The sequence below is a fragment of the Drosophila subobscura genome, chromosome O (assembly GCF_008121235.1).
Source record: "Drosophila subobscura isolate 14011-0131.10 chromosome O, UCBerk_Dsub_1.0, whole genome shotgun sequence".
NCBI lineage: Eukaryota > Metazoa > Arthropoda > Insecta > Diptera > Drosophilidae > Drosophila > Drosophila subobscura.
Genome location: NC_048533.1, coordinates 18,540,660 through 18,567,370, shown reverse-complemented (window position 1 = coordinate 18,567,370; position 26,711 = coordinate 18,540,660). Strand labels below are relative to the sequence as shown.

The window sequence follows — 26,711 nt, the reverse complement described above, 5'->3', positions numbered from 1 at the left end:
ATGTACAATGTTTTGTTTCTTTTAGGTTTTTCGGTAGTTTTATTTGATTTCTTTTTTTTCAATTTTGGTGTTTGTGTGTGTTTTTTTCTGCCTTATAAGTGCATCGTATCTTTTCCTACAGTTTCCTGCTGATCAATTTGATTTGTGTGTGGTGTTTGGATAAATGTAGAAAAATGTCGAACATAATGCCACACAGGGGCAATCTACACATTCTTTTACCTGATTCTGATCTATTGTTGAAGTTAGCACTATAATATTATGTTCGATTTTCGCATTTCATCAGTTTTGCATAATACATTAATTACATATTAAATAATTGCTTTGCTTTGTCATTATCATCTTATAAATTGTATTTGAAAATAGCGCTTTCGTTGCGTTTAGTAAAAATATATTTGGGCTCTTCTACTACTTGCAGGCTTACCGAATAATCGTCGTACAATAAGTATACAATATTTTGTTGTGTATCTCATCTCCTCATCGTTTCACATGTGCTACGGCTTCAATATAAAACTGGCATCGTCATCAGCAATTAACGCGATTATTGTTTACGTTTTAAACATACATTTAGTATATATAATATTTATATAAATTTGTTGTTGCATTTCTTAATTCTCTCTCAAGGCATTGTATGTAGTTTGTTTGTATTTCTTCTGTATTTAATAGATATCTGTGTATGTATACATATATTTTACGCAATCTTTTCCTTTTCATTCGTTTAAATGTACAATTTTAAAACCGGCTTAGTTCCTTTCATTACACGCTTCCTTCGTTTCGTTTAATTCTTTTGTTTGCTTTCTTTTCTACTTTTGTTTATTTGTTTTTATAATAAATATCACAACGCATCCTTCCATCCGTCTACTCTTCCACTCGTCCAATCCCTTTTCCATCTACTCATTCGGTTTGCATTTTCCGGCTTGGCCGCTTGCGCCACAAGCTGAAAAATGTCAGGCATACAACACGCTAAACATGCATCACATTGCATCCATCGATCCGATCCGATCCGATCTGTTGTCGGTTGTCGTATTTATATTTTTGGAAAATATAACACGCAAATGAAAAAAGATTTCAAAATTGCACAAAACACTCCTCCGGCATAAAGATATACTCGTAGAAAAATCATAAATTAAACGTAATAAAGATAATAATACAAAAACATTAAAGTTAACGGAAAACAAGAGTGCCCTACGAGGGGCCTACGAAATATTCGTTACAGATACGATTACAAAAAAGAACGAAACATCCGTTAGAACTAGCAAAATGTTTGTTGATTTCAGCGCTCCCTCCACTTCCAGCGTAAGTTGTAGATGGTTCATTCATTATAACGTAGAAAACTTAACTTAATTCTGACTTTGTTAGCGCCGTGCGTCGGCCTCCGCCACCGGCCCTATACCGGTTATAAGCTGACCAACTTGGACGGCTCGGTTGTGGGCGTGGGCAGCTCCAGCGGATGCTTGTTCTGCGAGGAGCAGTTGGGCACCAGCGGACCGGAGACGGGCGTCAGCCCAGTGCCCCCGTCCATCAGCGAGTCAAAGTTGAAGGTGCCCGTCGACGGTGTCTGGATGGGCACACCCTGTATCTGTGTGGGCGCCTTGCCGCCGCTCACGCTCAGCTGCATTTGGCCGCCAAAGGGCCGTTGGACGGCCAGCGTGTTGGGTCGCTCCTTTGGCATCTTGTTCAGAGTGTTAAGTGTGGGGCCGTTGTGGATGTTGCTGATGGTGGTGGGGAAGCTGCCGAAGCCATGCGGCGCCGTGCCCGAGATGGGCGTCTGCAGCGAACCCGTTGGGCCGGTGGGCGTCATCAGCGTGGCAATGTTGGGCAGCGCGAAGCAGCGCTTGTGCGGCGGCGGTCCGTCCTGGTCGAGCGAGGAACTCGAGTCCAGTGCACCGTCGAGCGGCTCGTCCTTAATTTGCAAGAGCAGATCCTCGTCGATTGGCACTGGCTTGAGATCGAGCGGCGAATTGCTGCGCCCGGTGGAGTTCAGGGTGGCATCGAGGCCGGTTATGGTGCCGCTGCTGCTGTCATTGCTGTTGCTGTTGTTGTTGTGGTGGCTGCTGCCGCTGCCACAGCTGCCGGCACTGAGGAGGGCCGCTGGCCCGATTATCCCATTGCAGGTTGACACGCTGAGCATATCGGCACGCACCTTCAGGCACGCGGGACGGTGCGCCTGGAGGAAGTACTCCAGCTGGTTCTTCGTCTCGTTGAGCAGCTCCATCTCCTTCTTCAGGCTCTCGCCTCGCTTCTCCAGCAACTCGACCTCTTCGGTGAGTTCGTTGGTCTGGTCGACGCGTCGCTTGCGACAACGTGCCGCCGCCTGCTTGTTTCTCTCCCTGCGGATGCGCCGCTTCTCCTCCTCCTCGGGCGTCATATTGGCGGACCTGTTCGGTCGCCGTCCGCCACCACGACGCGCCGGTGTGGCACTGTTTGAGGTATTTGTGTTGCCCTGAGAAGAGCTCATGGCTGCGGCCAGGACCTTGCTGAAGTTGTTGGCACCGCCGCCGCCATTGCCGCCGTTGCTGTTGCTCATCATGTGTCCATTCTGATAGGAGGTGCTGTCTGTGGCTCCACTTGCTGCAAGTCAAAGTAAAACCCAATTAGATTATCTATTCCCTTATGGTTTTTGCTGATGAAATACTTACAAGTATCGGAAATGCTCTGATCCTCATTTATTTGCCCGTCGGCCCAGGAGCCGTTGGACTCCTCCGAATCGCTGCCGGGCATAACGCTGGACCCGCAATCAAATACCTGCTGCTGCTGCTGCTGGCTGATTAGCGGATTGCTAACACCAATTATGGTGGCCGTTGTGGTCGTCGTTGTGGGCACCACCGATGCCAAGCCGTTGCCATTGTTGCCATTGTTGTTGCTTACCAATGGGGCCAGCGGGGGCGGCTTGAAACCGGCCTGATATGGTGCATTAACCACATCGTTGGTCATCTCGTAGAATGTCTCCTCGATGCTGCGCAGCGTGGTCGGCGTCAGCGTGGGCGTCGTCAGCGTTGGTGCACTCTGTATGCCATCGAATGTGCCGAGCTGCAATTGGATATAAAAAGCGAAATTAATCAAAAGTGTTTACAATTAAATTCATGTTTAAATTGTTCTGAGAGGGAGAGTGAAGCAGAGAAGCGAGTATAGACAGGAAGAGAAATGAGAGTGAGAGTGAGAGAGAGAGAGAGCCATCACTAGAATGTTTATATTTCACTTCCATTCTTGTTTCTTTTTGTATACCCTTTCATAGAGCATATCATCTACATCCGGCTGTCGGTTTCTATGCATAATCTTCCTGTACTTCCAACGGAAACATTAAACATTGAATTTCGAAGGGTATCAATCAGTTCGCTCTTTACAGCTGGTCTTTCTTTCTTCTTTTCTTTCTATTTTCGGCGATGAGCAAAAAATGCCAATTGTTTCGCGCCCAAAGATCCCAATTTTTGTAAATTAACAGTCTTGTTTCGATCGCTATAAATCCCATACCGAGAGCGATAATATACCTGCTGCATGAATAGCTCGCTGGCTAAAAAACTGGCAATTTCACTGGCATCCATTGCAAACTTGTCACCATTCGCTGTTGTTGAAGTATTCGTTGGTGGATTATTCGTTGGTGTAGATTTTATTGGCGTTGGTTGTTGTTGTTGTTGTTGTTGCTGCTGCTGTGGCTGATTGTAATTAATGTGCCCACAATTGTTGTTGAACTCTTGCTGTTGTTGCTGCTGTTGTTGTGTAAAAAAGTTCTGCATTTGGCACATGGCGGCCATGGCGGCGGCGCTTGTGTTGGTTGCTGCAGCCGGCTGCTGTGTGGGCAATTGCCGTTGATGTAACATTTGCTGCTCTTGCTGCTGCTGCTGCTGATGATGCAGCTGTTGTTGCTGTTGTTGGTAGTATTGATTGGCTGCAGCAGCATTATATGGCCACTGCATCTGCGGTTGAGCGTTCTGCGACAAGGCATTTTGTTGCGTATGAGCAGCATGTGGTGTCTGCTGCTGCTGCTGATGTTGTTGTTGCTGTTGTTGTTGTTGCTGTTGTGCCTGATGCAGCTGATGGAGGTAGGGATGGTAGCACGCATTATGCGCTCTACCATTGAGATTTTTCATCATTTGTTCGTTGTTTCTTCCTATCTAAACCCTACACTAAATATCTCTTATATTTTAGCTACTCTCTTAATATTAAGTATACGCAATTGCTGATCACGTATACGCACAGTTGGGCGCAATGACTAGTATTCGTTATTCGTTATTCAACAATATTCAATGGGACAACAATGATATATATTTACTCGTACTATATTCAATCAAAAATCAACAGAAACAGATTCTTATTTATGTTTAAATCTAAGTGAAAACTCTTTCCTTTTAATTATTAATATTTACAGCAAAAGCTAGATCTTCTATCTATCTATAGATTTCCTATATGTATGCTTGTCTTTATGGTTGTTGTGTTCTTGTTGTTGTTGTTGTTGTCGCAGTAGTTGTTGTTGTTCGTTCGTTGTATTTGGTTTTTGATTTTGGTTGTTTTTTCGTTGTATTCTACGTTTCCATAAAAAGTTTAGTTTCGTTTTTCAACTGCGAGCAGTTCTGTGTTTCGTTAGTGACGTAGATTCGTTTGTTCAATTGCTCAATATCAATTTCTCAGTTGCTTCAATCTCTCAATCGCTGCGTCGCCCTCCGTCTTCCGGGGGTCTGAGGCGCTTTACGATAAGCATTGGCTGATTTCGCAAAGGATCGAAATGAGTATTCCACATAATCAACACAGAAATAATTATCGTATTCGAGGCTTTAAAATCTGGTGAGACAGACACGTGTTCATATGTATATGTATTTAGATTCAAAACGAGGAGGGCTTTCGCTTTGCGGATTGAGCCTTGCGCCAGTTTTCGGGGCACAGCATTCGATTCGTTTCAGTTCTCATGGGTATACGGCGGGCAACGCCTCTCAAAAAATAAACTATACTTCTGCCTTTTGCTTTGGGCCAGCAATTCGCTATTATTTCTCGCACATTTATATATATTTGTGTATGTGCGCTGTATATAATGGTATCTATCTATATATATGTATGTATATATAGCCAAGTAGCTTCTGTTCGAGTCCACGCGGCATGCAACGCAAACTGAGAAAATGTGCGTCTCGTTTTATTCTTTTCTTCCTTTTGTGTTGTGTGTGTTTCCTTCACATTTATTTGATTTTATTTTTATTCTATTTCCATTTTATTTCTCGATTCGTTGTGTTCTCCGAAGATTCGTTTTTGGCAATGCACACGCGCGCGCCACAAAACAAACAGCAGGAAAATTGTCAAAAACAAAAGCAAAAAAAAACACTAGCAGAAAAATCGGCGAAAAAACAATTGCAATTTTCGTATTTCTGTTGCTGCTTTTTTTCTATCTGTTTTGAATTTCCAAATATATTTTCGTTTTGTTCGCTATTCGTTGTCGGATTTTTGGTTCGGTTGTTCGGTTTTTCTCGAGCAGGAAAAAGCGCGCGCGCGATCGCCTTTTGGTTTTTGTTCTCGAATATTTTTCTAAACTTCGATAGTTCGTTGTTCGTTTGCGACTGATTCCGGGGCGAGCGAGAAATTGGCAACGATCGAGAGATCTTGAGATTGCGATTTATCTAGAGAACAGCCAGCGGCAGCAGCACACACGCAGAATCCCCAGAGAGCAGAGAGCTGTTTGCTCAAATTAGAAGACAACCAACTAAGAAAATCAAATAAATTTAAATGCTGGCTGCTCTTAATTGAGCGGCAGCCCACACGGCGACATGTGGGGCAGGGCAGGGCAGGGCAAGGCATGGCAGCAACGGGCAGCCCACGCGAGCCTTGCCATAAACATTTTGTATAGCAGATACACACATTTGCCATGCCCGACAAAATGTAGATGTAGGTTATTTCCGATCTAGCGGATCTTACTCTTTCCCTGGAAAGTGTTTTAGTTTCCCATAATTCATAAATCAAAAGACCGAAATGAAACGTTCAGGCGAATGTTTGGCAACAGTTTTTCGGCCAATTTGCGGAACATAACATAACATTTATTTATAGCACAACTGTCGTCTGTCACGTCTGACAGATAGATGTGTGTTGTGTGCCACAACAGGTGTGTGTACGCGAGAGGGGAACAAGAGAACATTCCTGCGGAGGAACCAGAGAGACCCCCTGGCATGCAAATTGTATCTAAATACAGGGTATTTGTTGGGCAGTGGGGTATATTAGCTGCAGAAGAGACTATTAACAATGGATTTTAATGCTTTTTAGAGAGGAAAGATGACCAAGTTTTAGCTTCAGGGATGAAATAATTGTACACTTTGCCTTTTTGTTTATTTTAATGTTATTAAGTTAGTCATTTCCATATTAAGAAAATCATTCTTGTTTTTGTTCCGTCTGTTCAGATCCGATCCCTTCCCGAGTGTACGATATATTTATTGACAGATCTTATCGGAGGAATATGCATACAAGGCCATTCCCTTATTTGCAACAACATTTTGTGGTGTGGTGTGGTGTGTGTGGCAGTGGCAAACAATCGATTTTATTCTTTGTACGCATGTTTATTTTATATTTATTTATTTTGTATATATGTATTCTGGCATATGCTTTTGAAGAAAGCCGCCGTTTAAACACCTTCCCCATGTTGTCTGCTCGGGTCGGAGACTTTCATTTTAACCTACTTTCAAATTTAAATTTACTTTGGCGAACTTGTTCCTGAACTGCATGAACATGAACTGCTTTTGGCCGATGAATCAGTCAATTTATATTCAAATATATATTATAACAAATAATAGCCCTAATAATATGTAGTACTAGCGAACAGCAGCCGCAGCAATTGATGTTTAAATTGAAGCGGGCCTCAGAGTCCCATCATCCGTAGACGTCTCTCTTATCAGAGAGGTCTGAGCCCCCAGAGTTCACATCAGAGGGTCAATTGAGCTGCGCCAAAGCGTGGCAAATGAAACGAACAGAGCACGGAGGAGAGCAGCGAGAACCCAGCACTCAGAACACTGACGTAGTCGCTATAGTAAGCAAATTGCTGACTAATACATGGGTCTGCTGCTGCAAATTTGATTACAGTGGGACTGAACACAGCAGTCCGCCCCGCTAGTTCATACAGTGGAGCATTAGCAGAAAAAAGAACTGCTTTTTGCATAGCCCACCTATGACCTTGACTCTAATTAGTTCAACATTTATTTTCTCTCTCTATGCCAAAATATTACCTCCTGGGGGTTGGTGAGCTGGTGCTGGTGCATCGGGAATTGGCAACAAGTTGACAGCAAAAGAAACATCGCAGCGACTTTTGCCTGCCACTACGAGCGTGCCTGCGTTTCAGAGCTGACGTGTTGACTTATTTTTAGATCAATTTTAGCCTGACAATGACGTAATAAAGGCAAAATAAAAACAAAAAACTTGGCCACATCAAAGGCAAAATCAACAACAACAAAAAGCGAAAACACAAACGACAAAAATGTGTATTGTTTATATCATAAGTGGCGTTGAATTATTATTAAGTGTTGAGGAGAAGGCAGCCAACACAGTGGCAGCTGTTAGCTGCGAATGTTTGCTGTTAAGTTACGCTGTTAACTGCTAACATTCAACTGTTAGTCCTGTGGTACTGCCTGTACCTTGAAATTGTTAGCTTAGCGTCTAGGAGGAATTTGTTTTTCTTCATTTTTACTAGTTCAAACAAATTAATTAATTCTATTTACTTATAATTTATTTTCCTCGTTAAACCCTCAGCTACAATCCGATGATATTCTGCTGCTATTCCCTTTCCAAATCAAGTTCAAACTACAAACACAATTTCGCTTTTGTTTCAACGCTATTTTCTTTGGTTGTTTCTATCGTTTTGTGATGTTTTAGTTGCTTTGTATTAGTTTTGCATTGGCATAAATTAACTATCTGTCGGGCTTGTTAAATACGAAATAACAAAAAATTGCACCGATGAAGGTTACAGAAAAGCCTCAGAATGTTGCTGTTGCCCCGCAAGTTGTTTCGCTAGAAATGCGCATAATTATAGTAGCAGCTAAACAGCAATATATTTATTGTATTTTTCAATTGGCAAAGACTTTAAATGCAGCTCCAAGCAGCATAGCATTGTGTTGTGCCTCAATGTTGTTGCAATGTCACATAAAGAAAGAAAAAAAACCAACAAGAGAGAGAGAGAGAGACTTGAAAAGTTGACAAGTTCAAGTGCGTTTCTAGTTTTTCTTTGGTTATAAGTTGGGTGCGGGACTCTACTTATATAATATACAAAAAATAATATAAGCAGGGACTTCCCTTGGCGATAAACATAATTTCAGATATATGCATGAATGTACATAGTTATTTCTGTATGCTTCTATATCATTTGCATTTGCGAATATATATGCAAATATTCTGCGAATAAAACAATTAACGGAAGAGAGGAGGCAACACAACAGAAATCACATTTTATATTATTTTTTTCGCATGAACGTGACCGCAATGCCAGAAAGGAAAGAGAGTGTTGTTGCCTGAGTGCCGGGAGTGCTGGGCCTCTGTGCCTCTGTTGATAAAGCCGTGTGTAGAGGTATTCCCCTGGACCCTCGTGATCCAAGAATTTTGGAGTGCCACAGAGTCAATGCCCGGCTGGGCGATGGACAGCCGTTTTAGGCACGCCACAACAGCAGCAGTAATGAAAGCCCCTTGACCATATCGTGTTTATATAATGTATATATAAAGACATATGTATAAATATGTATGTTTTTATGAATATACATACATATATGAAATTTTGTATATAACCCCAACAAATTTCTGTCTGTGCAAAGCAGCGCCGTCACTAAAATCACTTGAGGTTTAACCATTTTTGGAACGCCCCCACAACAACAACAAAATATACACACAAAACGAAAAATTGAATTAAAGTTAAGACATTTTTGTTGTGTTTTTTGTTGCTTATATTTTATTTTAACTGCCGGACAGACCCCGCGACAGAAGCCATAATTCAAAATTTGCCAAAAAGTGCAGCCAACAAAAAGAATAAAATTCAGAAAAAATGTCAAGGCGCAGGGTAAATAAATTTCAGAATTGACTTTGGGATATGGGATACGGGGGATACGAAGTTGAGGCTGCAAGGCGGCAGGAGTGCTGTGTTCTTTGGGTGTCAGGCTTTAAGTTGAGTGTCAAATTAATCAGACTTTTGGTCCAGGGGCGGGGCAGGGCGTGGAATAAACAGCGATTGACAAATTTGCATGAAATGCATAAAAAGCACAAAAAACAGAGAGTTAAAATATTTATGTTCTGGCGTTTGGTTTCGGGGTGCAGTGAACCTTCGACTAATGAATAAAGGTACACACTACCTCTCCTCTCTTTTAAAACTGTGGAAATCTGTTTGTTTTAAGGTGGGGTTTTAGCTTAGGCTTTTGGGGGGCTACGAGATTCATAAAAAATACCCCTCAAAATCATCGACAATTGAACTTTGTTATAATTAAATGTGTGACCGCAAAAGTGGTCGGGGAAAGTAAAGTAAACACTCAATGTGTGTGTGTAAATACGCATACGCAAACGGGCAAACGTGCAGCTAATAAAATGACGCGACATTGGTCTGGGAATAATTTATTTAAATGCATTTTGTCGCGACGCGACACACACGACAGTGAAAACAGAAACAAAAACAAAACGAACAATGAACCACTAGCGTTTTGGGGGAGGGACGCGACTGTACGGAATTTATGGCCAAGTTTGCAGTTCGAGGAAATGGCAAACAAACGACGCGACACCGAGGCGCCACCAAAGGATAAAAATGCACACAAGGATGGGGCACAGGACAGGCACAGACAGCAGACAGGAGACAGAGCCAAAAAGAAAGGACCTCAGAGAGACAGAGAGAGTGGAGCGTAGTAAAAGTTGTTTTCACTTTTCATTTTCGAGGTTTGGCCAATTCCGATTCTAAGAAGGACACGACCGCAGTCATCAAAGCGACAGACCCTTTGCCAAGCTGAAATTACAGCTGGCAGCAGTCAAAGGAAAGAGGAACTTAGCCAGCAAAGGATATACAGAAAGGAGGTGCCCTGTCCCCTGTCCAAATCAAACGGACATCAATTACAGGGCAACTTGCAATCGAGTTTCTCCCGTCAAATTATCTGCACTAAACTTTGTTGGCAGCCCCAAAAAAAAACCATTATCCATTTACGTGTACGAGTGTATCTTTTCTTTCCCCTTGAGCTTCAATGGGAAATCGACTTGAATTACGAAGAAAATTCAATTAAATTGACTGGAAACGCAATTAGCTGACCGCACAGACACACACACTTGTGCCCGTAGATACATTAATTTCGGCTGCATCTTAATTCAAGTCAGTCGCTGCACGCTCCATGGACTCCATGTGGCATGATCGAAGCAAAGATCTATCTACAGGCCGTAACCATATTTAGGCCAGTTCTGTAGGGGAGAAAAGGTGTTGCCGTGTAGGGGTAGGTGCCGCAAGGTGTGTAGGTAGGCAGCTCTTATTCAAAGGAAAGATATTGTTTCCCCACAACAGCAAAATCTGTACAGACTTCAAGTGATTTCTTTCATGACAAGCGGCCCACACGGCAAATCGAAGAACGCCCACAACTTTAAAAGACTCCCTCTCTCAGCGACTTAAGATTCCATTGCGAAAGTACAGCCTCGAATCAAATATACAAATAAATGTAAGAAAAAGAGTACAGCAAGAGACAGACCATTTTTTGGTTTGTTGTTTTTTTGTGTGAGTTAATTAAAAGAAAGTTGGACTTTGTCTGGATATTGCGGGGGCGCCGTCCCATACTCCGTTCCATTGCCTGTCGACTTACGAGTAATAAAACAATTTGAGGATAGCTTAAGCCGAGCTGGGGTGCATGTGGCAAGTGTTTGACTTCCAGCATGTCAGTTTGAACCGCCCTAATTGTGAGTGAGTGGAGGGGAGAGCCCTATCCCCTCCTAACATATGAATACGAGTATATCCACATACATAATTCTCTGAGTATCAAGTGTCACGCGAATGTGTCTCTGCCTTTGAGGTTCACAAGTCAAAGGGTCACTTCATTTGGACCCTCATTCACTTTCATATCATATAAAATTAGCCAACCAAAAAAAAATATCTACAATAGCACAAAAAAAAGTTCCCTCAGCGGAAAGAAAAGTAAAAAAGCAACGCAAAAGTTTATAAATTGTCACGAAAATCGCACGTGTGCAAGATATCAGCCATGGAGCACCAGACAGCCGACAGAGACACAGACCCCGACGGAGAACCCGTTGAAAAACGCAACTCCAGACCGGACCGGATCACTGGACTGTGAAATGCAATGTACAAAAATTAACCGAAAAAAATTAAGACAAAAAAAAATAGTATGGTGTGTAGCTGTAAATGTTGGCATTAAACTGCAACGTGATTTACCGTTTGGGGGTGATTTCTTGGGTGGGAGGATACTCTTTGCGCTCTGGGGTATATTCAATATGAAGGAAACATCTTAAGAATCATAAAATATGACTATATCTGCTAGAATGCAGAAACGCATTGCGATCCGATCATTATTTTGGCACGATAATTATAACGTTTGTAACATTTATAACCAATACAACACTTTCATCAAAATTCTCTGTAATTTATTTGTTCTATACCAATTTCCAACAACAAATATTCTGTTTAATTCCCCATTCTTTACACAACACTGACTTAGCAATTGCCTGCAGCGGATCCAATAATTTATTGGATCCTATCTATCGTGTCGTATGACAACGAAAATTTGTAGCAATGATGGATCCCCCACTACGATTCGGTCGACCCACAGCCAACACAAAACTCATAATTCGCTTATCAAGAACACATGGTCGAAAGCCACAAAGTATAGAAATCTTTTCTGGGGTAATGAGCATTGAATAGTGTGGAGGTAAGTAAGGAGAGAACGGAGAGAGGCGATTGGGTAGATCGGATGGGCGGGGCCTTATCGGTGGACAAACTCAAACAAAAACACACAATTGCAAAACAGCAAATAACACCAAAACTTGATACAGATAGGGGGAAAAAGGGGGGGAAATAATGAAATGGAATGGCAGGGAACAGGAGGAACAAGGGGATCTCCAATTTCCAAGAATTTAATATGCGAACGATAATGGGACAGCTTATTGGCAGAAATAAATGTATGTTAGAGGCGTAATTTATAAAATAAAGTGGAGGAGAGGAATTCTAGAAATTTCATGGCAGTGGCACTGATAGGAATGCATGGTCTGTGGAGCTGATAACAAACGCTCTCGAATGTATGCCCATAACTATGCCAAAGTTGGGGTGGGGAATGGGCATTGATAGGGGTAGGAATGGGCATAGATTGTATGTTAGATCTTACCACTTTGGGCAATGGCGATAGCGGCATGCTAAACAGATACTCATCGCCAAAGATATTGTAGTTGTCTAGCGTCATCATGAATCTGCTGGTAGTATCAGTATCTATTTATTTGTATTTGCTGTGTGTTTCCTTTTCCTTATTGTTTTTGTTTAGCTTTATTTCTTTCCGGCACAAAGTCTATTTTGCCGATTAGCCAAATGACTCAAAGCGATTTCTGGCGAAATACGCCTTTGTATATGTCTTAAAATTCAATTCACACACTGCCACAAATGTATCTCGCTGTCAATGTGTCTGTAGTATCTGTGTCTGTGTCTGTGTATCTGTAGTTCGAGTGGCGCGCGATCGTGCGAATTATTTGCGTTGTCCGTATTTCAATATTTCCGAGAATTGTTGTTCAGCGATTCTGTGGATTTTTGTTTAGATACAAATGCCGCACACATTCTGCCTCAGAAAATAGCACACTGTTTTTACGTTTTCCCTGGCTTTTCGCGTAAAATCTCTCGATTTTTCTTGACGGGTTTGTGAAATGAAACGACGTTATACAGAGATATTATTGCCGAAGCGTTTCGCACGGCCAACTTGTTTTGACTAATGCGTCATCGTCGCTCGACTGGCCTTATATACGCCCCCAGAGGCCACCCAAACGAATTGAGCATTTTTTTATCGCTCCGAGTGAAAGAGAGGGCCAGACCGAGGGAGAGAGAGAGCGGGAGCACAGAGCATGGGCCTTTTTTGAGTGGAATTCGAGAGCTTCGTGGGGCTCTGTGTCTCTGGCTGGCATTTCCTGAGCAGCAAAATGAAATAAAGAAGCAAAAACTGCACAAACCACAAATTATAGTACGCTGCATATAGAAATATTTGTGTGTGTGTGTCGTGGGTTTAACCCGCTGGCTGCTACATATAGTAAAAATATCGCTTTAACGGGCACGGCACTCACGTGCCTCATTGTGCCTCGTAGTTTTTCTTTGGCTACGCGTTGTTTACCGTGTCTCAATTCTTGGGGCTGGCTTCTCTCTTATCTTATCTGCAGACAATTTAGTTATGACATAAGCAACTAAATTTAAAAGCCACAGCACAGGTAAAGTTCCCCCTTTTTCCAAATGCAACCAACAACAATGGTTGGCCTTTGTAATCGTGGGGCACCAAAAGTCGCCTTATCTATTTTTTTGGCTCTACGAAATGGGTCGCCGGGCGATTCAATTCGATTCCGATACGAATCGCAGTGTCGCCGACGCCAGCGATCCACCTGAGCTGTTGGTCGACGAGGAGTTAGGCAGGTGTTCGTTCCTCTATAGGCATTTATCGTATCTATGAATGATATGTCAGCATTTTCAATAAATATTGATGGGGTCCGGATGGGGGACTCTAGCGATTGATGCGTTCCGTTGCGGCGTCATGTAATTTTATGCGCAACAAAATGAAAAGGCCGCACTGACCTTGTGTCGTCACTTACGTAGCTCTCTTTTTGTTGGTCTGTAGAGGGGTGATTGGGTGTGTTGGGGGTTGGGTGCGGTTGAAGTGCAACCATAAGTGGGTCGTGTGACACTAAACATCTGTGTGGCACAAAGGCAAATTGCTTTGCTCTACTTACCTGCAACGAGAGATAGGAAGAAAAAGAGAACAGAATTTTCAATTAGAATTTGGAATTTAAAAATGCATAGAAAGATATTCTTAGCGCTTTAAATATATTGGGCAAAATAGATTATTTAATAAAGAATTTGAAACTATTTATGTGTATCTGAAAATGTGTATCTGTGGATCTAAACAGTCTGTGGTCAGTCATGCAACAAATGCACTTGATGCCATTAAATGCCTCAATTACTCGCATAGGGATTTCATTCATTCTCTCCAATTGACTCACATGTTGACTCGATTGAAGATAGTGAATGCTTGCCCTAAGGCACTTCAAATTTCTAGTGAAAATTGCACTACCCTTTTTTGAGTTAGGCTACAATCAGTAATAAGTTTTCAAATAATTTCTACGAACTCTTCGCCGACGTCACGGAGAGTCGCCTCTCTGATAACGAGTAGTAGCATTCGGAAGCACGAGTAGTTCATATTTTTAGCAAATGGAATCATTTATCGAGTACTGGGCACTGCATCTCTGACGCAAAGGTTCTTTGCCTGACCGGAAGCAGAGCCTAAGGTTTCCATATAATTTGGCAATCGGTTGTAAGGAATAACAAACAAAATGAATAATGAGCGATTTCTGTCGAATAAATGTTGGCCGCCGCTGATAAGAGACGGTCGGTATCTGTATCTGAGCGAAGGCGTTTACATCAGTGCTTAAAAATAAAGCTATCTTTTGTTCGTTTTCATTGTTTTTCTTTTGCCCAGCGATAAGAAAAGGCAACGGCTCTGCGATAAAGTCTTGCAGTTCCGTAGCAACGTGATCCAAACTTCCGGTGATGATGGGGGTACAGGGTACGGCTACGGGCATGATTACCGGGTAAAACCGGTCCAAGTAGTCGCCAGTTTTGTCGTAGGCCCATGCCATCAGATAAGATTGAACAATGGGCCACAAAACCAAAACAAAAGTAAATCTATGACAAATACTCGTAGCCCAAGTAGTGTTCTCCCTGGGTTTCTGATAGGGAAATCGCTTTGCAATTAACTCATGTTTATGGTGTAAACAGAATCGCTTCCACAGGTGACGACCTCCTCCAGCAAAGAGTTCTCACTGTAAGAGAGCAACTTTTGGTACTTTGAGCATACCACAATCGAATCCTAGTGAGCGCCTGCTTTCCGGTTTGAATATGTTTTCCTACTCCTTTATCAGGCATGCCACTCTCCGAGTCTCAAAATCAAAAACCTCTTTCAAAATTAAACTACTTTTTGATCAGAATTACGAAAACAAACCAGCACCAACATTTAAGACTTCAAATAACTTGGAAGCATGGCATTCATTCGTTCCAAGCTCAATCTGGGATCGCTGGCACGCGTTGCCTTTCGCTGGAGCGGTCCTGGTATGGCGCTCGTTAGCTACAGCAGCCAGGAGCCGTATTTGGTGACTGCCGTGCAGGGCAAGTCGAAGTCCACGATTTCCGGCGAACAGTCTGTTGTGCAGCTTGGTCTCCTGTCAGGAGTCCACCGAAGATTCCCAGTCGCAGTCCCGCAAGGGAGTCAGGCCACCCAGTGCTTCGGGGAGGACAGCTATTTCTTCAGCTCCTCGCCCACAGCCGATGTCATAGGCGTGGCCGATGGAGTGGGTGGCTGGCGCGAAATGGGCATTGATGCCGGGCTGTTCGCCAAGGATCTGATGCATCGTTGCTTCACCCACGCCCAGCGGCCCAACTTCGATGCGCGGCATCCACGAAATCTGCTGATCCAGTGCTACGGCGAAATGAAGCGAAATCGGAAGCCCATTCTGGGCAGCAGCACCGCCTGCGTGGTGGCCTTGAATCGCAGTGAGTCCGCCCTTTACACCGCAAACCTAGGGGACAGTGGCTTTATGGTGATCCGCAATGGCAGTGTGTTGAGTCGTTCCGAGGAGCAGACGCACTGCTTCAATATGCCCTTCCAGATGACGGTGCCGCCACCAGAGTCGAATCGTGTTTCGTGGTTCTGCGATGATCCTTCGTTGGCGGTGGCAACACGCCTTCTCCTGAAGCCGAACGACCTCGTGCTGCTGGCCACAGACGGACTCTTCGACAACATGCCCGAGAGCATGCTGCTCGAGATGCTGGCCAAAGTGCAGGGCGTTCATGAGGAGAAGACGCTGCAGGAGGCGGTCAACCGTGTGGTGGCGCGGGCCGCGGCTCTTTCGACCAACCCCATCTACATGTCTCCATTCGCCATCAAGGCGCTGGAGAACAATGTGGATTATCCGCGAGGCGGCAAACCAGATGACATAACCGTGGTCCTTGCCAGCGTGGCGATGCGCAAGCGGCAAACCACTGCGGGGAATTCCACTGAATGTTAGGGGGTGTGACCTATTGACCCCACACTCTCTCTCCCGGCATGCACACACATTATGGTGAAGGCGTTATCAAAGTTAAATCAAAAGTTCAAAGTGTTGCACACCAAATATTGTTATTAAGTCAAGCAAAATGTCACCAGTGTTGGCAGCGATAAAAATTAAATATACAATTTGTTTATGAACAAAAACAATTTGGATTTCGCTGGCAGCAGGTGTATGTATGGGGTGTACACGGGTACAGTATCTGTAGCCCCACTCATTCATTCAGTAAATATGAATGAATGAATGAATGCGCGGGGCTACAACCGATTCCACACACAACGAGCGCAAACAGATTGGATGATGACTCATACGTTTTAACCAGAATTCGTGCGCTTTTTTTCTTCTGTTTTTCTTAGCCCAGTTAGTAAGTGTATGTGCGTGTGTGTGTGTGCGTCGCAGAGGCGGGAGGGCCAACGAGAGGTGCCATGGCCTAGGGCTCCAACCACACGGCTGCGCCCACACTCTCGCTCGCAAAAGCCGGCTCCACGAAAACCACTCGTTTTGGCACACGTAAGCACTCACTCACGAACTCACGAGAGCTTTTTCACTCAAGCGAAAGAGAGTAAATAAATGAGAGAGATAAAGAGCCAGAGAGAGAGAGAGCGTTATTGACGAGTGAGGGAGCGGAGCTCTCGAGATATTAAGAGTGTGGGGAGGGGGAGGAGCAAAATCAGGCGATGGTTGATGACGTTGGAAATCCCCAATGCAGGCAGCAGCATTGCGAAATTCCCCTCGAGCATAAAAGCGCAAAGGATGCGGGATACGACTAACGGTTACCCACCGAAAACATAACACATAAGGAAGTTCATATAATTCCTTTAAAAAATCATAATAACGACGATGCTTAAGACTTCTCTTTTCTGAGAATAAAATAAAATATTTCCACTTTTTGTAACCAACGCTCTTTGAGTGCCAGCACACCTTCACGTTCCGCTTATTGGCGGCGGGTCAAGGAGTGACACAATGCCGTCGGGTGTCGGGGCGTCAGTTCTTGATAATTTCCCCATGGCTTTATCTTTGGCTCATTTCGCACTTTTCAGCGCCGTGTCGAATTGAACCTGATGTTGCAGCTCTCTCCCTGCTGCAGCTCGTTCGTTGCCCCTTGGAATGTGGTGGCTTGCCTTCTGCGGCTGCCTGATGCTGCGCCTCTTCTTGGAATTCCTGGCCGGATGACGCGTCCACACGTTGCACGGGCCAACAAGGATCGACGGGCGTGTAAATCTTTCAGCATTGTGTATTTTGTATGCATTTTTAGCCACACTTCGCTTCAACCCAACCCAAAACCACTCCAGATGTGCTCCAATTGGAATAACCAATTCCACATCCATTTCCCAGTTCCCTTTGCTAGTTCCATGTGCAATTTCCGCTGGCGGCTGGCTATATGCCTTGAATTAGTCGAATTGTCGATTGTACAATGTATATAACTCAATTAGGGGTAGAACAGGGGGCTAACTGAACATCAGGCAACTGCCATTTAGCACTGACACCTCCTCCTCCTTCTCCTAGTACTCCTCCTTTGGGCTCTGCCCTTGCTCTAGAAAGTTCAACAAACCCAATGGTTTGTTGCCAGAGGCAGTGGCTGAGGCGCCACAGTTGAACAAAGGGGGTTCTTTGTTACCCATGGATTTCAGGTTTGAGGAAAATTCCGCATATTTTCGTATTTGTTTTGTTAACCTGAAATGTAAGGCCCTATCATAATATCTAACCATTTTCAATCCCTTATCTTATCGAATCATAGATCTCTTCATTTTTAATAGCTGCAACCCCCCTTTAGTCACTCCTCTGGACTACGCTCCTTGTTAATATCTGAATGCTTTCCTTTTCTCTCTCGCATGACATCCCATCCCACTCTTTCGGAGCCCACGTCCTCCTCCACCTTGCTCTACAACAATTCCAAGAAAATCGAAAGCAAATGCGAACACAAAAACACGCAACTTTTGACATTTTCCCCGTTTTTTCCCCATTTTTGTTTTCATTATTGTATTTTCGGTTTCTTTTGACACTTCGTTGAAAATACACACACAAACACAAACACATACATATGTACGAATGCACAAATACCAAATGACATAATTGTTGTGTGTGGCTGTGGCTATTGTGTGGGGGGGATATTAGCATTTCAACTGAAGCAAATGAGAGATCATCGCATTACTCTTTCTCTCTCTTTCAAGCTCTCTTTTTCGATATATCCCAGTGGAGTTGGGATTAGAGATGAGCGCTTGCTGTTAATGAGAGCTCACGTACCAAAAGGCACGAGGAAAGCGGGAGTGGCTCACGATACAGCTTACAGTTTAACGAAGAAAGTGAGAGCGTAAGCGGTTTGTTTTCTATCTAAAGAGGATTGGGACAATAAAGCGGGAATACCTTGCATATACATACATACATACATATGTACATACACATGTACATATTTACATATCTATAAATCTTCGTGTTTTGTGCCCGTTTTCTGCTGCACGTTCACTCACGAATGTGCGCGAAATCTTCAATTCATTTTCACGGTAAAAAATAACCCCACTCTCTTGACCATCTCTAGCTGTGACGTCATTCCGACGAGAAACTTTGTGACCAAATTAGGTTCTCTTTTTCAAATGAGCTCCAACGTACGAGACATGCTCCGACATGCCTCAAGCCTCGAGGAGACCAGCAAACCGGCTTGTCTACGTCGCTGTTACTGTGGCCACAGCCTGAGCCCAAAGCTTAAGTTTAAGCCATTGACGTCATAAGATAATTTCATTAGCAGAGCGCCAAAATGCACAAGCCAAAGTGGAACTTTCGAGTTCTCACAGCAAACGTTATCTACACCACTCAAGTGGAAATGTGCAAACTTTTTGGGGGACTTCCCATAATTGATAGAGCAAGCAGAGCATTGAATTAAAAAAAAACCCTCCTCTCTCAGAAATAAAGTAGAGATAAAATGTGACTTTTCTCACTAGAGAAAGAGAATATGCGTACTGCTAAGGTACTCTGGGAGAGACAGCACAAGCTAGAGGAACGAGCTAAGGGAAATTATGTATTCCCAAGAAGCTCAAATTCCAGTTAAAAATAAAATGAATATATTTTCCAGTTAACAAATGTAAGCCTAGTCAAAAAAACCTTTTCTGCTAGCATAATCTATAAATTTCTTTATCTATCTGTCGATTTCTGCCTGTCGCTTGTCACGAATTGCATTACAAAATCCCATGAAATATTCTTGGAACAATCGAAAGCCATAATAATATAATAAAAAGTGAGGACACCACACACACAAGCAGAACGAAGCGATGAAACGATCAAAAGCTTGGTATGATTGGATCCAGCGATAAGAACCAATGTCGTAAAAGATTTGCACATACGAAAAACTTAAATGCGCCCATAAAAACCAAAGAAAAACCCCGAATTATGATGATACCGCTGCTATAGATACACTTTGGGAATGATTTCTATGAAATATGTCATTGAATTAAGCTGAAGTATTTTTCTGGTAACTTTAAGAATAATATAAACATCCTGACTCCTATTTCTTATTTATTTATTGAGAAGCTAACACGCAGAACAGATCTGGATCGCAAATTCAAAGCATGGGAACACAACGTCAGCAAAAATTAGCTTTTCCCTCTCGAACATTGAATTGTTTTTTGTGCATAAATCTGACTGTCTTTTTATTATTCTTGAAGGTTCCTCAGGTATTACAGTATTATGATTTTAATTTCTTTAGAGTAAAAACAACGAGATCTCACAAAGGGACTGAGAGGGTGAGGCATCGCACAGGGTTTTTTCTCTGTGTTCAAATACCCTTTAAAAGAGTATACTCAGAGCAGTAGAGTCTAAGTAGAAGTCGGCAACAACAAAAATAATAATTGATTGTTTGTTGTATGTATTGTATTTATTTAATTTTTTATTCGTTTTTTGCTGGTGTTGGCTAAGTGAACAACGAAATGATGGCGCGTTGGCGACGGCAAAAGGCATTGGCAATTTTGATATTTATTTATTTTTAGTTGATGCGCACATTAAATTGGCAATTTCTGTTGGGGATATCTGATCTGATGACGATTATACTCGTATATATTTTATATGCTTAAAAATCTCTGTGTAAAAAGGTTATCGCCGAGGAGGGTTCCGCGGCTGCTGATGCTCGTTTTGCTCGTGACTTTTAATGCGTTTGCTTTTAATGCATGGAATATTTATGTGGCACGCTGCATGTTTTATGCAACAAAACAACGGCAACAACAAACATGGCAATTTTAAGTTGTTCAAGTGCATGGCACCATATAAGGCGCACACACACATTCCCCGTACAGCACCCCATACACCATTTACATCTCCATTTGTATGCCCATTCCACAGCTCCAACCCCATTCCCCATTCTCTAGCCTCCTCTGAATATCATGGGGAATGCAACGCGTGAGTCGCTTGACATTCTAAGTGGAATACCAGGGAGCGTTTGCGGGACACAAAAGGGGGGTTGCCAGAGAGGAACGTAGATCCAAAGCAGCTGTGTGCCATTTGACCTTGGCATTGGATTTAATTTTATGGTGAAATCAACTGCAGCATAATTTTGAATGTCAAGAGAGAAAATAGAAGAAGATGCAGGAAAGAAGGAGTTAGGGGGTAAATGGGTATAAAATGTAAGAAAAAATAGACAGAGGAAAGAGGCAGAAATTATGGTGGAAAGAATCAGAGAAGGATGGCGTCTGGAGAAGAACTTGTGGGTGGGGATCCACAGAAGTGGGAAGAACGTCAAGTCTGGGATTATCATAGGGATTTCTATGCCACAAGATGCCGACAATATAAAAACAGGGGATAAACAGAGACAGAAAAGAATTCGTCCCAATGATTGAACCCAACAAAACGGTTTCTACGAGTGGTGGCAGTGGAAAACCTTGACCTTAGAACAGATTTAGTTTTATTTGCACCATCAAAACACTGCAGATACAAAAATATGTATTTAGATAGAATTTGTGCTGGCGCAGAACGAATCGTGCAATGTGCAACGCACGTGTTGCAAGCGAGAGACTGCGGAACATCGCAAAAACCAACAACAAGATACACCCACGCCAAAATAGATAGAAGACCGCAAAAAGATAGAAGAAAAATCGAGAATGAAATCAAATTGGAAACAGTTTACAATATGGCTAGGGGGGAGGGGTACAACCTTGAGGTTCTGCCAGTAAGAGTGAAATGAAAGAGAAAATGCAGCACAGATATCACTCACACTCTCTTTTCGCACTCACTCCCACTCAAAAGGTCTTCATGCTGCATATTGTTGTGGCCAATCTCTATTTTTCTCAGTGTCTCAGCTGAAATCTAAAAGCGACTATTATGAGAACACGCTCTTGCGCTCTATTGCGCTCTTTCAGACACCAAAAACTCGCATGCGATAAATGTAGCCATACTCTGTATACGAGTACGTGCCGCTTAGTATTTGTGTGAGCGCACACACATCCAGAGAGCGAGAGAAAGAGAGAGCGGCATCAGAGTGACAGCGCAAAACAACAACAAAAGTGTAAATTGAAATTCCAAAGATGTCGACAAAGTAAATACGAAATAAAAACCAAACCAACCGATTCGAGTCGAAACGAGACGACTGCGATGGAGACGGGACGGAACGGAACGGGTCTGAGACTACAATGGGAAAAGATACAACACACACACATGGAATTCGGCGAATAATCATAATAAAAAAAGAAGACGAACATAAAAACAACAACAGTTCAATATGTTTTTTAAACAAGTTATTTTTCAATGTGAATTTTTATTGTATTTTTTCCACTGCTAGATCTGGTTGGCAAGGGGCGCGCAACAGAGGGGAACAGGTACACACAGACATTCTATTGCGTTCTGTGCACTCGCACGGAGTACCAGTTTGTACCGCGCTCTCCTTTTTGCCCGCTCTCCCGCCATAATCCATTTCGGTTATTCCCTCCACATGCCACCCTTTCTATTGTAAAACAAGTTGGATTCGCTCTGAGAACACCCTTTACTGAGATCTACAAGTAGAGTTTTACAGCCATTGTCGTATCTTGTCGCTACAGGTGTAAAGATTGCAAATTCATTTAGTATCTTATAATTTTTGTTCAAATGCATTTCATTCGAATGAAGTGGAACCAGACTTTACATACTCATCAAGCTCATCAAACCACCCTGCCCCCGTCCGAATACAGGGTATCAACAAAAGAGCAATTCACTTACGATAAGATTGCGCACTGCTGCCGCTGCTGCTGCTGTTGTTGGTGTTGCTGCAGCTGCTGGCGATGATATCGTTGTCGTTGTTGCCGTTAGATCCGCGGGCAGAAAGTCCAATTGCTCTGACGTTGCCGCCGCCTCCTCACTGTCCTCTTCATCCTGCTTCGGTTTGCTCATTGTTGTTGGTGTCGCTTTTGTTATTGCTTTGCGCTCTACTTTAACTTTCATTGTCCTCTCTTTTGACTTTTTCTGATGTTGTTGTTTCTGTCCTTGTATGCACTTTGCACTTGCACTGCTCTGCTCTCAACACTTGTCCCACTCTTTACAGTCGCACTCAAACAAACTTGTACATGTGCGGGTGGATGGAAATGGACACTGGTGCTCTTTTTGCACTCACTCTTTTTTTGGGTGCACTTCTTTGTTATCTCTTTCCTGTCACGCCACTCTCTCTTTTGTTTGTGTGCTCTTTGACTGTCTTTCACACGCACGGGCTCGTTCAGATACAGCTGTCAAATTGTTGCCGTCTTTCCTTTCTGCCGCCTGTCAGAGTGTTAAAAATGTTAACGGTTCGTTCGCACAGAATTCTCTAGATTAAAGCGTCGGACCACGCCCCGCACCGTTGAACTTCGAACGCTTCCCGCCCTCTTCTTCAGTTCCAGCCACGGGCAGACGACTTTTGTTGAGTATTTCGTAATTGTTTTGTGCTTTCTGACGCTCTGACGTTGCACTCTCTCTCATCTACATACATATGTACAGATGTATTAACATATGATGTATAGATGTACAATGTATGTAAAGATTACGCGCAATCACAATTACACGAAGAAATAGTTACACTTTTTCTTTTAAGGGAATGTACGAAATGTAACATTTACAACAACAGAGTGGTAGAGGGATTGGGGGGCAACAACAATAAAAACGTTTCTTGTATGCTGTCCCGCTCCAGCCGCTGTGATGACCCGCCTGGCAGACAGTTGCTGCGTGTAAAAGCGAGAACGCGAACGCTTCGCAGACAGTGCGACTCGTGGTAGAGCGAGAGGGAGGGTGATGGTTTTGGAACGGGGGGTGTGGGGTGTAAAAGGAGGACTGATTAACTACACGGAGAGACGATGGAGAGAGAGACTGTTTCGGGGGGACGCGGCCGCGTGGCTTTCCGTTGCCGCTGCTGCAGTCGCGTTGCCTTAACAAAAAGCGAAAAATAACTGAGCAACAGACCGCTATCCACACCGTCGGGTGACGTCTTGGCCATTGCGCGCCACACACACCACCAAACTGCCAGCACACACATATACACGCTGGAAATTTACGTTGCGTGGAAGCCAGGGCTGGAGATGTCGAAACGGAACCAGTTGTAGTCGAGAGATTTTTTGGCGGTTAGAAAGCAGGAGAGGAGAAATCGGTTATATCCCTATAAGGTCATTCTTCTAATCGAGTTGTTTTTACATTTATATTATACCAACAAGGATATTTTAACAGGGCTAAGAATATGTATGTACTTGCATATTGGAAAACTGAATAATCAACATTTAATTATTAAATGGATTTAGATAATTTTAGATCCCTAGAATCTAGCAAATTCTTTGACTCCGTAGAAAACTCAAAAAAATTGAAAAACCTATTTGGTTTTCATAAAAACCGCACAATTACATAGGGGAAATTCCCCGACGAACTGCTTATGCATGCTCCACATGATTCCCGTGGCCCTGACGAATTACGATGTGAAGATAAACTAGACGATAGCTGTCAGAGGAAAAACGCAAAAGGCAATAGGAAAGAGAGCGAGAGAGAGCGTACAATCATACCCATACAGAAGCAATCCGAATGTGGCGATACATTTATCGCATGCGATTGCTTGAGCAGCAAGAGAATATGTCATTCGCTCTTATTATATTTCTCTTTTTATTTTCTCACTCGCTCTTAAACGTTGCCTCTCTTTTGTTTCGCACTCACATTTGAATTCCACTCAAAAGTGGTTTACACTCAAATGTTGGAATTTGGCGCGCAGCTCGTTTGTTGACATTTTCTATATTTTGTTTTGATTTTAGTGCCGCTCTTTTGTCTCTCTCTCACTCTCTATCTCTCCATCTCTTTCTCGCCTTGAAGTGTTCTCCCACTCAGTCTGTGTTGCGCTCGGGCGGGGGGGCTATGGGGGCACATGTTGGATTTATGTATGCCAAGCATCGCGATGCGGATGACTCATCACGGGGTTTTTACACACCGATACACAGATGCACGAACACATCGGTGTATGGAGAGAGATTGAGAGATGGGAGAGGTAGGCCTCAGACAGGTTCAGAGGCAGCAACCATTTGTTGCTGTCTTGCTCTGCGGCAGTTAATGTATCTCTGAGATGCATTTGGGCGCGTGCTAAATGCATCTATTAGGCAGTCGTCCACGATTCGAGCCTGAGATCCGCGATCCTTTTCCATTAGCCCCGGGAGGTATTTAGGTAGCCGAAAATATGTCGCTGCCATTAGGTACGAGACGATCCTCTCATTCTCTACTCTCCACTCCTTTTGTCTCGTTCGTCTCGTTCTCTCACTCACTCGGCGGGAGGAGCGATAAGAGCCGTGTGTCTGAGTGCCTTCCGACTTGACTGGCGACGCGCCTTGAATGGCCCCGTGCCCCTTCTCTTGCCCCTAGACGGACGGACGCACAGGCCAGAAGTGTCGACACTGAACATCAAGGTTGAGGGTTGATGGCCTCCTCTCCGCCCTTTAGTTGTTTTTAAGCCATTTGCCAGGCGACTGCCACTGCGACTGGCTTCTAGGGCAACATTGTGCACTGATTAGGTTACCATTCTACGTGAGTGGGTTAATATTTTACGATGGGTTAAGGGGTTCTTTATGCGAAACGGAAACGGAAACAGGATTTCACTTAAAGTACAACAAAAATCCATAATTCCTAATGATTTCTTTAGTTTTAAATATATTTTGCTGTGATTTGGTGTGGTCTTAAGTGAGTTTTTGTTGGATAAACAGATTGCAACCAAAAAACACACAAACAGATCTACCATTTCCGGAGTATCTCTTTCTTGCTAATCAAAACCACATTTTCCAATCCCTTATTCATCGTCTTATAAGTAAAACTTTTAATACAATTAAAAACTAGCATGATGGCAAAATGTTTATATTTACCTATAAGATTACGTACGTAAATGAATTTATATTCTAATATTAAGTGCTTTACCGACATATAATTTATTTAAGTCAAACAACACTTTTGCGGGTATTCATTCATTGGCGATGCAATCTGTTGAATAATTTTTACATTGATTAAACTTGGGGTCACGTCATGAAAAGACGTCATCGATTCGTTTAAATCAAGTCATAGATTTCGTAGAATTGCAATTTGATTTCTTAGAACTAAATGAATTGTCGGTGGAAGTACTCCTCTCATTTAACGGAAGTGGAAGTAATATTCCCGCAAAACGGGTTGCAAATCATCTACCTAAAGAATAGATTATTCATATCGGGAAAATGGAATGCCCGTATTTTCTGTTCGTGTAAAGAATGGAATAGGTGGAACTGAAAGCGTCCTCCTATATGTACATAATTATTCAATGAGGATCGGTGCCCCATCAAGTGGCCCAAGTGACATAAAAAATAAGCATTTTAAGAGCGGATTCCTGACCGAGGGGCGACGCAGCATGGCCCACCAATCTTTAACTATGAAGGCCAAAAATAGATGGGGATATTTTCTAAAATGTATGGAGATATATGTACATACATATGTATGTAACTTCCAATCGCAAGCGATCCTCTTTTGATTGTGCTTTATAAAGCTCTCTCCCGTCTCATTAGTCATTAGCCAAACCATTTCAAATTCAATTCAAATGCATTTTCTGTTGCTTTTCCTGCTGTTTTCTGCCTCTGTGTCTAGCCAAATGTATTTCATGGACACACTTTCGGCAGCGTTTTGGAAAGAACAACAACAAACATTTAAACATAAAGCAATCGAAATCCCAATCTAGTTCCGAACGGGAGAGAGGGAGAGACCTTCGAAAAACAGCTGATTATAAAAATTAAATGCTAATGGGGGCGCACAAGTGCGAGGAGGCGTGGCGCGTTGCAGCACTTTGCAACGCCAGTAAATGATTAACAAAATGAGTTAATGAGTTGTGTTGTAGAACCGTTTTGCACCAAGAAAACAACAACAGGGAAACAGAGCGACGATCATTAAAAAATTAAGCATACGATATAATGACAGAAAAAAAACCAAAACAAAACCAGAAAAAACAACGACTGCAAATTAAAGTTGTTAATTTGAAGATCTTAATTGTTTTTGTAATA

The 26,711-nt window shown here is 43.0% G+C and overlaps 2 protein-coding genes across 6 annotated transcripts; one reads left to right on the top strand and one right to left on the bottom strand.

Moving 5' to 3' along the window:
- Positions 1–58: 58 nt before the first annotated feature.
- Positions 59–22,781, bottom strand: LOC117899139 (transcription factor kayak). Of its 5 annotated transcripts, none has more exons than XM_034808943.1 (3): positions 22,426–22,781; positions 2,637–3,027; positions 59–2,568 (listed from the first exon to the last, which is right to left on the bottom strand). In XM_034808943.1, the coding sequence occupies exons 1-3, from the start codon at positions 22,645–22,647 to the stop codon at positions 1,394–1,396; spliced, it is 1,788 nt and encodes a 595-aa protein (XP_034664834.1). In that variant the 5' UTR covers positions 22,648–22,781; the 3' UTR covers positions 59–1,393. The 5 variants fall into 5 exon arrangements, with proteins under 5 accessions (XP_034664834.1, XP_034664836.1, XP_034664833.1 ...); XM_034808945.1 differs by lacking the exon at positions 22,426–22,781 and adding an exon at positions 12,294–12,852; XM_034808942.1 differs by lacking the exon at positions 22,426–22,781 and adding an exon at positions 3,486–5,549.
- On the top strand, positions 15,080–16,379 carry LOC117899144 (protein phosphatase PTC7 homolog fig). Its single transcript, XM_034808951.1, has one exon. It carries the CDS (start codon positions 15,190–15,192, stop codon positions 16,213–16,215), a length of 1,026 nt encoding a protein of 341 aa, XP_034664842.1. The 5' UTR covers positions 15,080–15,189; the 3' UTR covers positions 16,216–16,379.
- Positions 22,782–26,711: the final 3,930 nt, after the last annotated feature.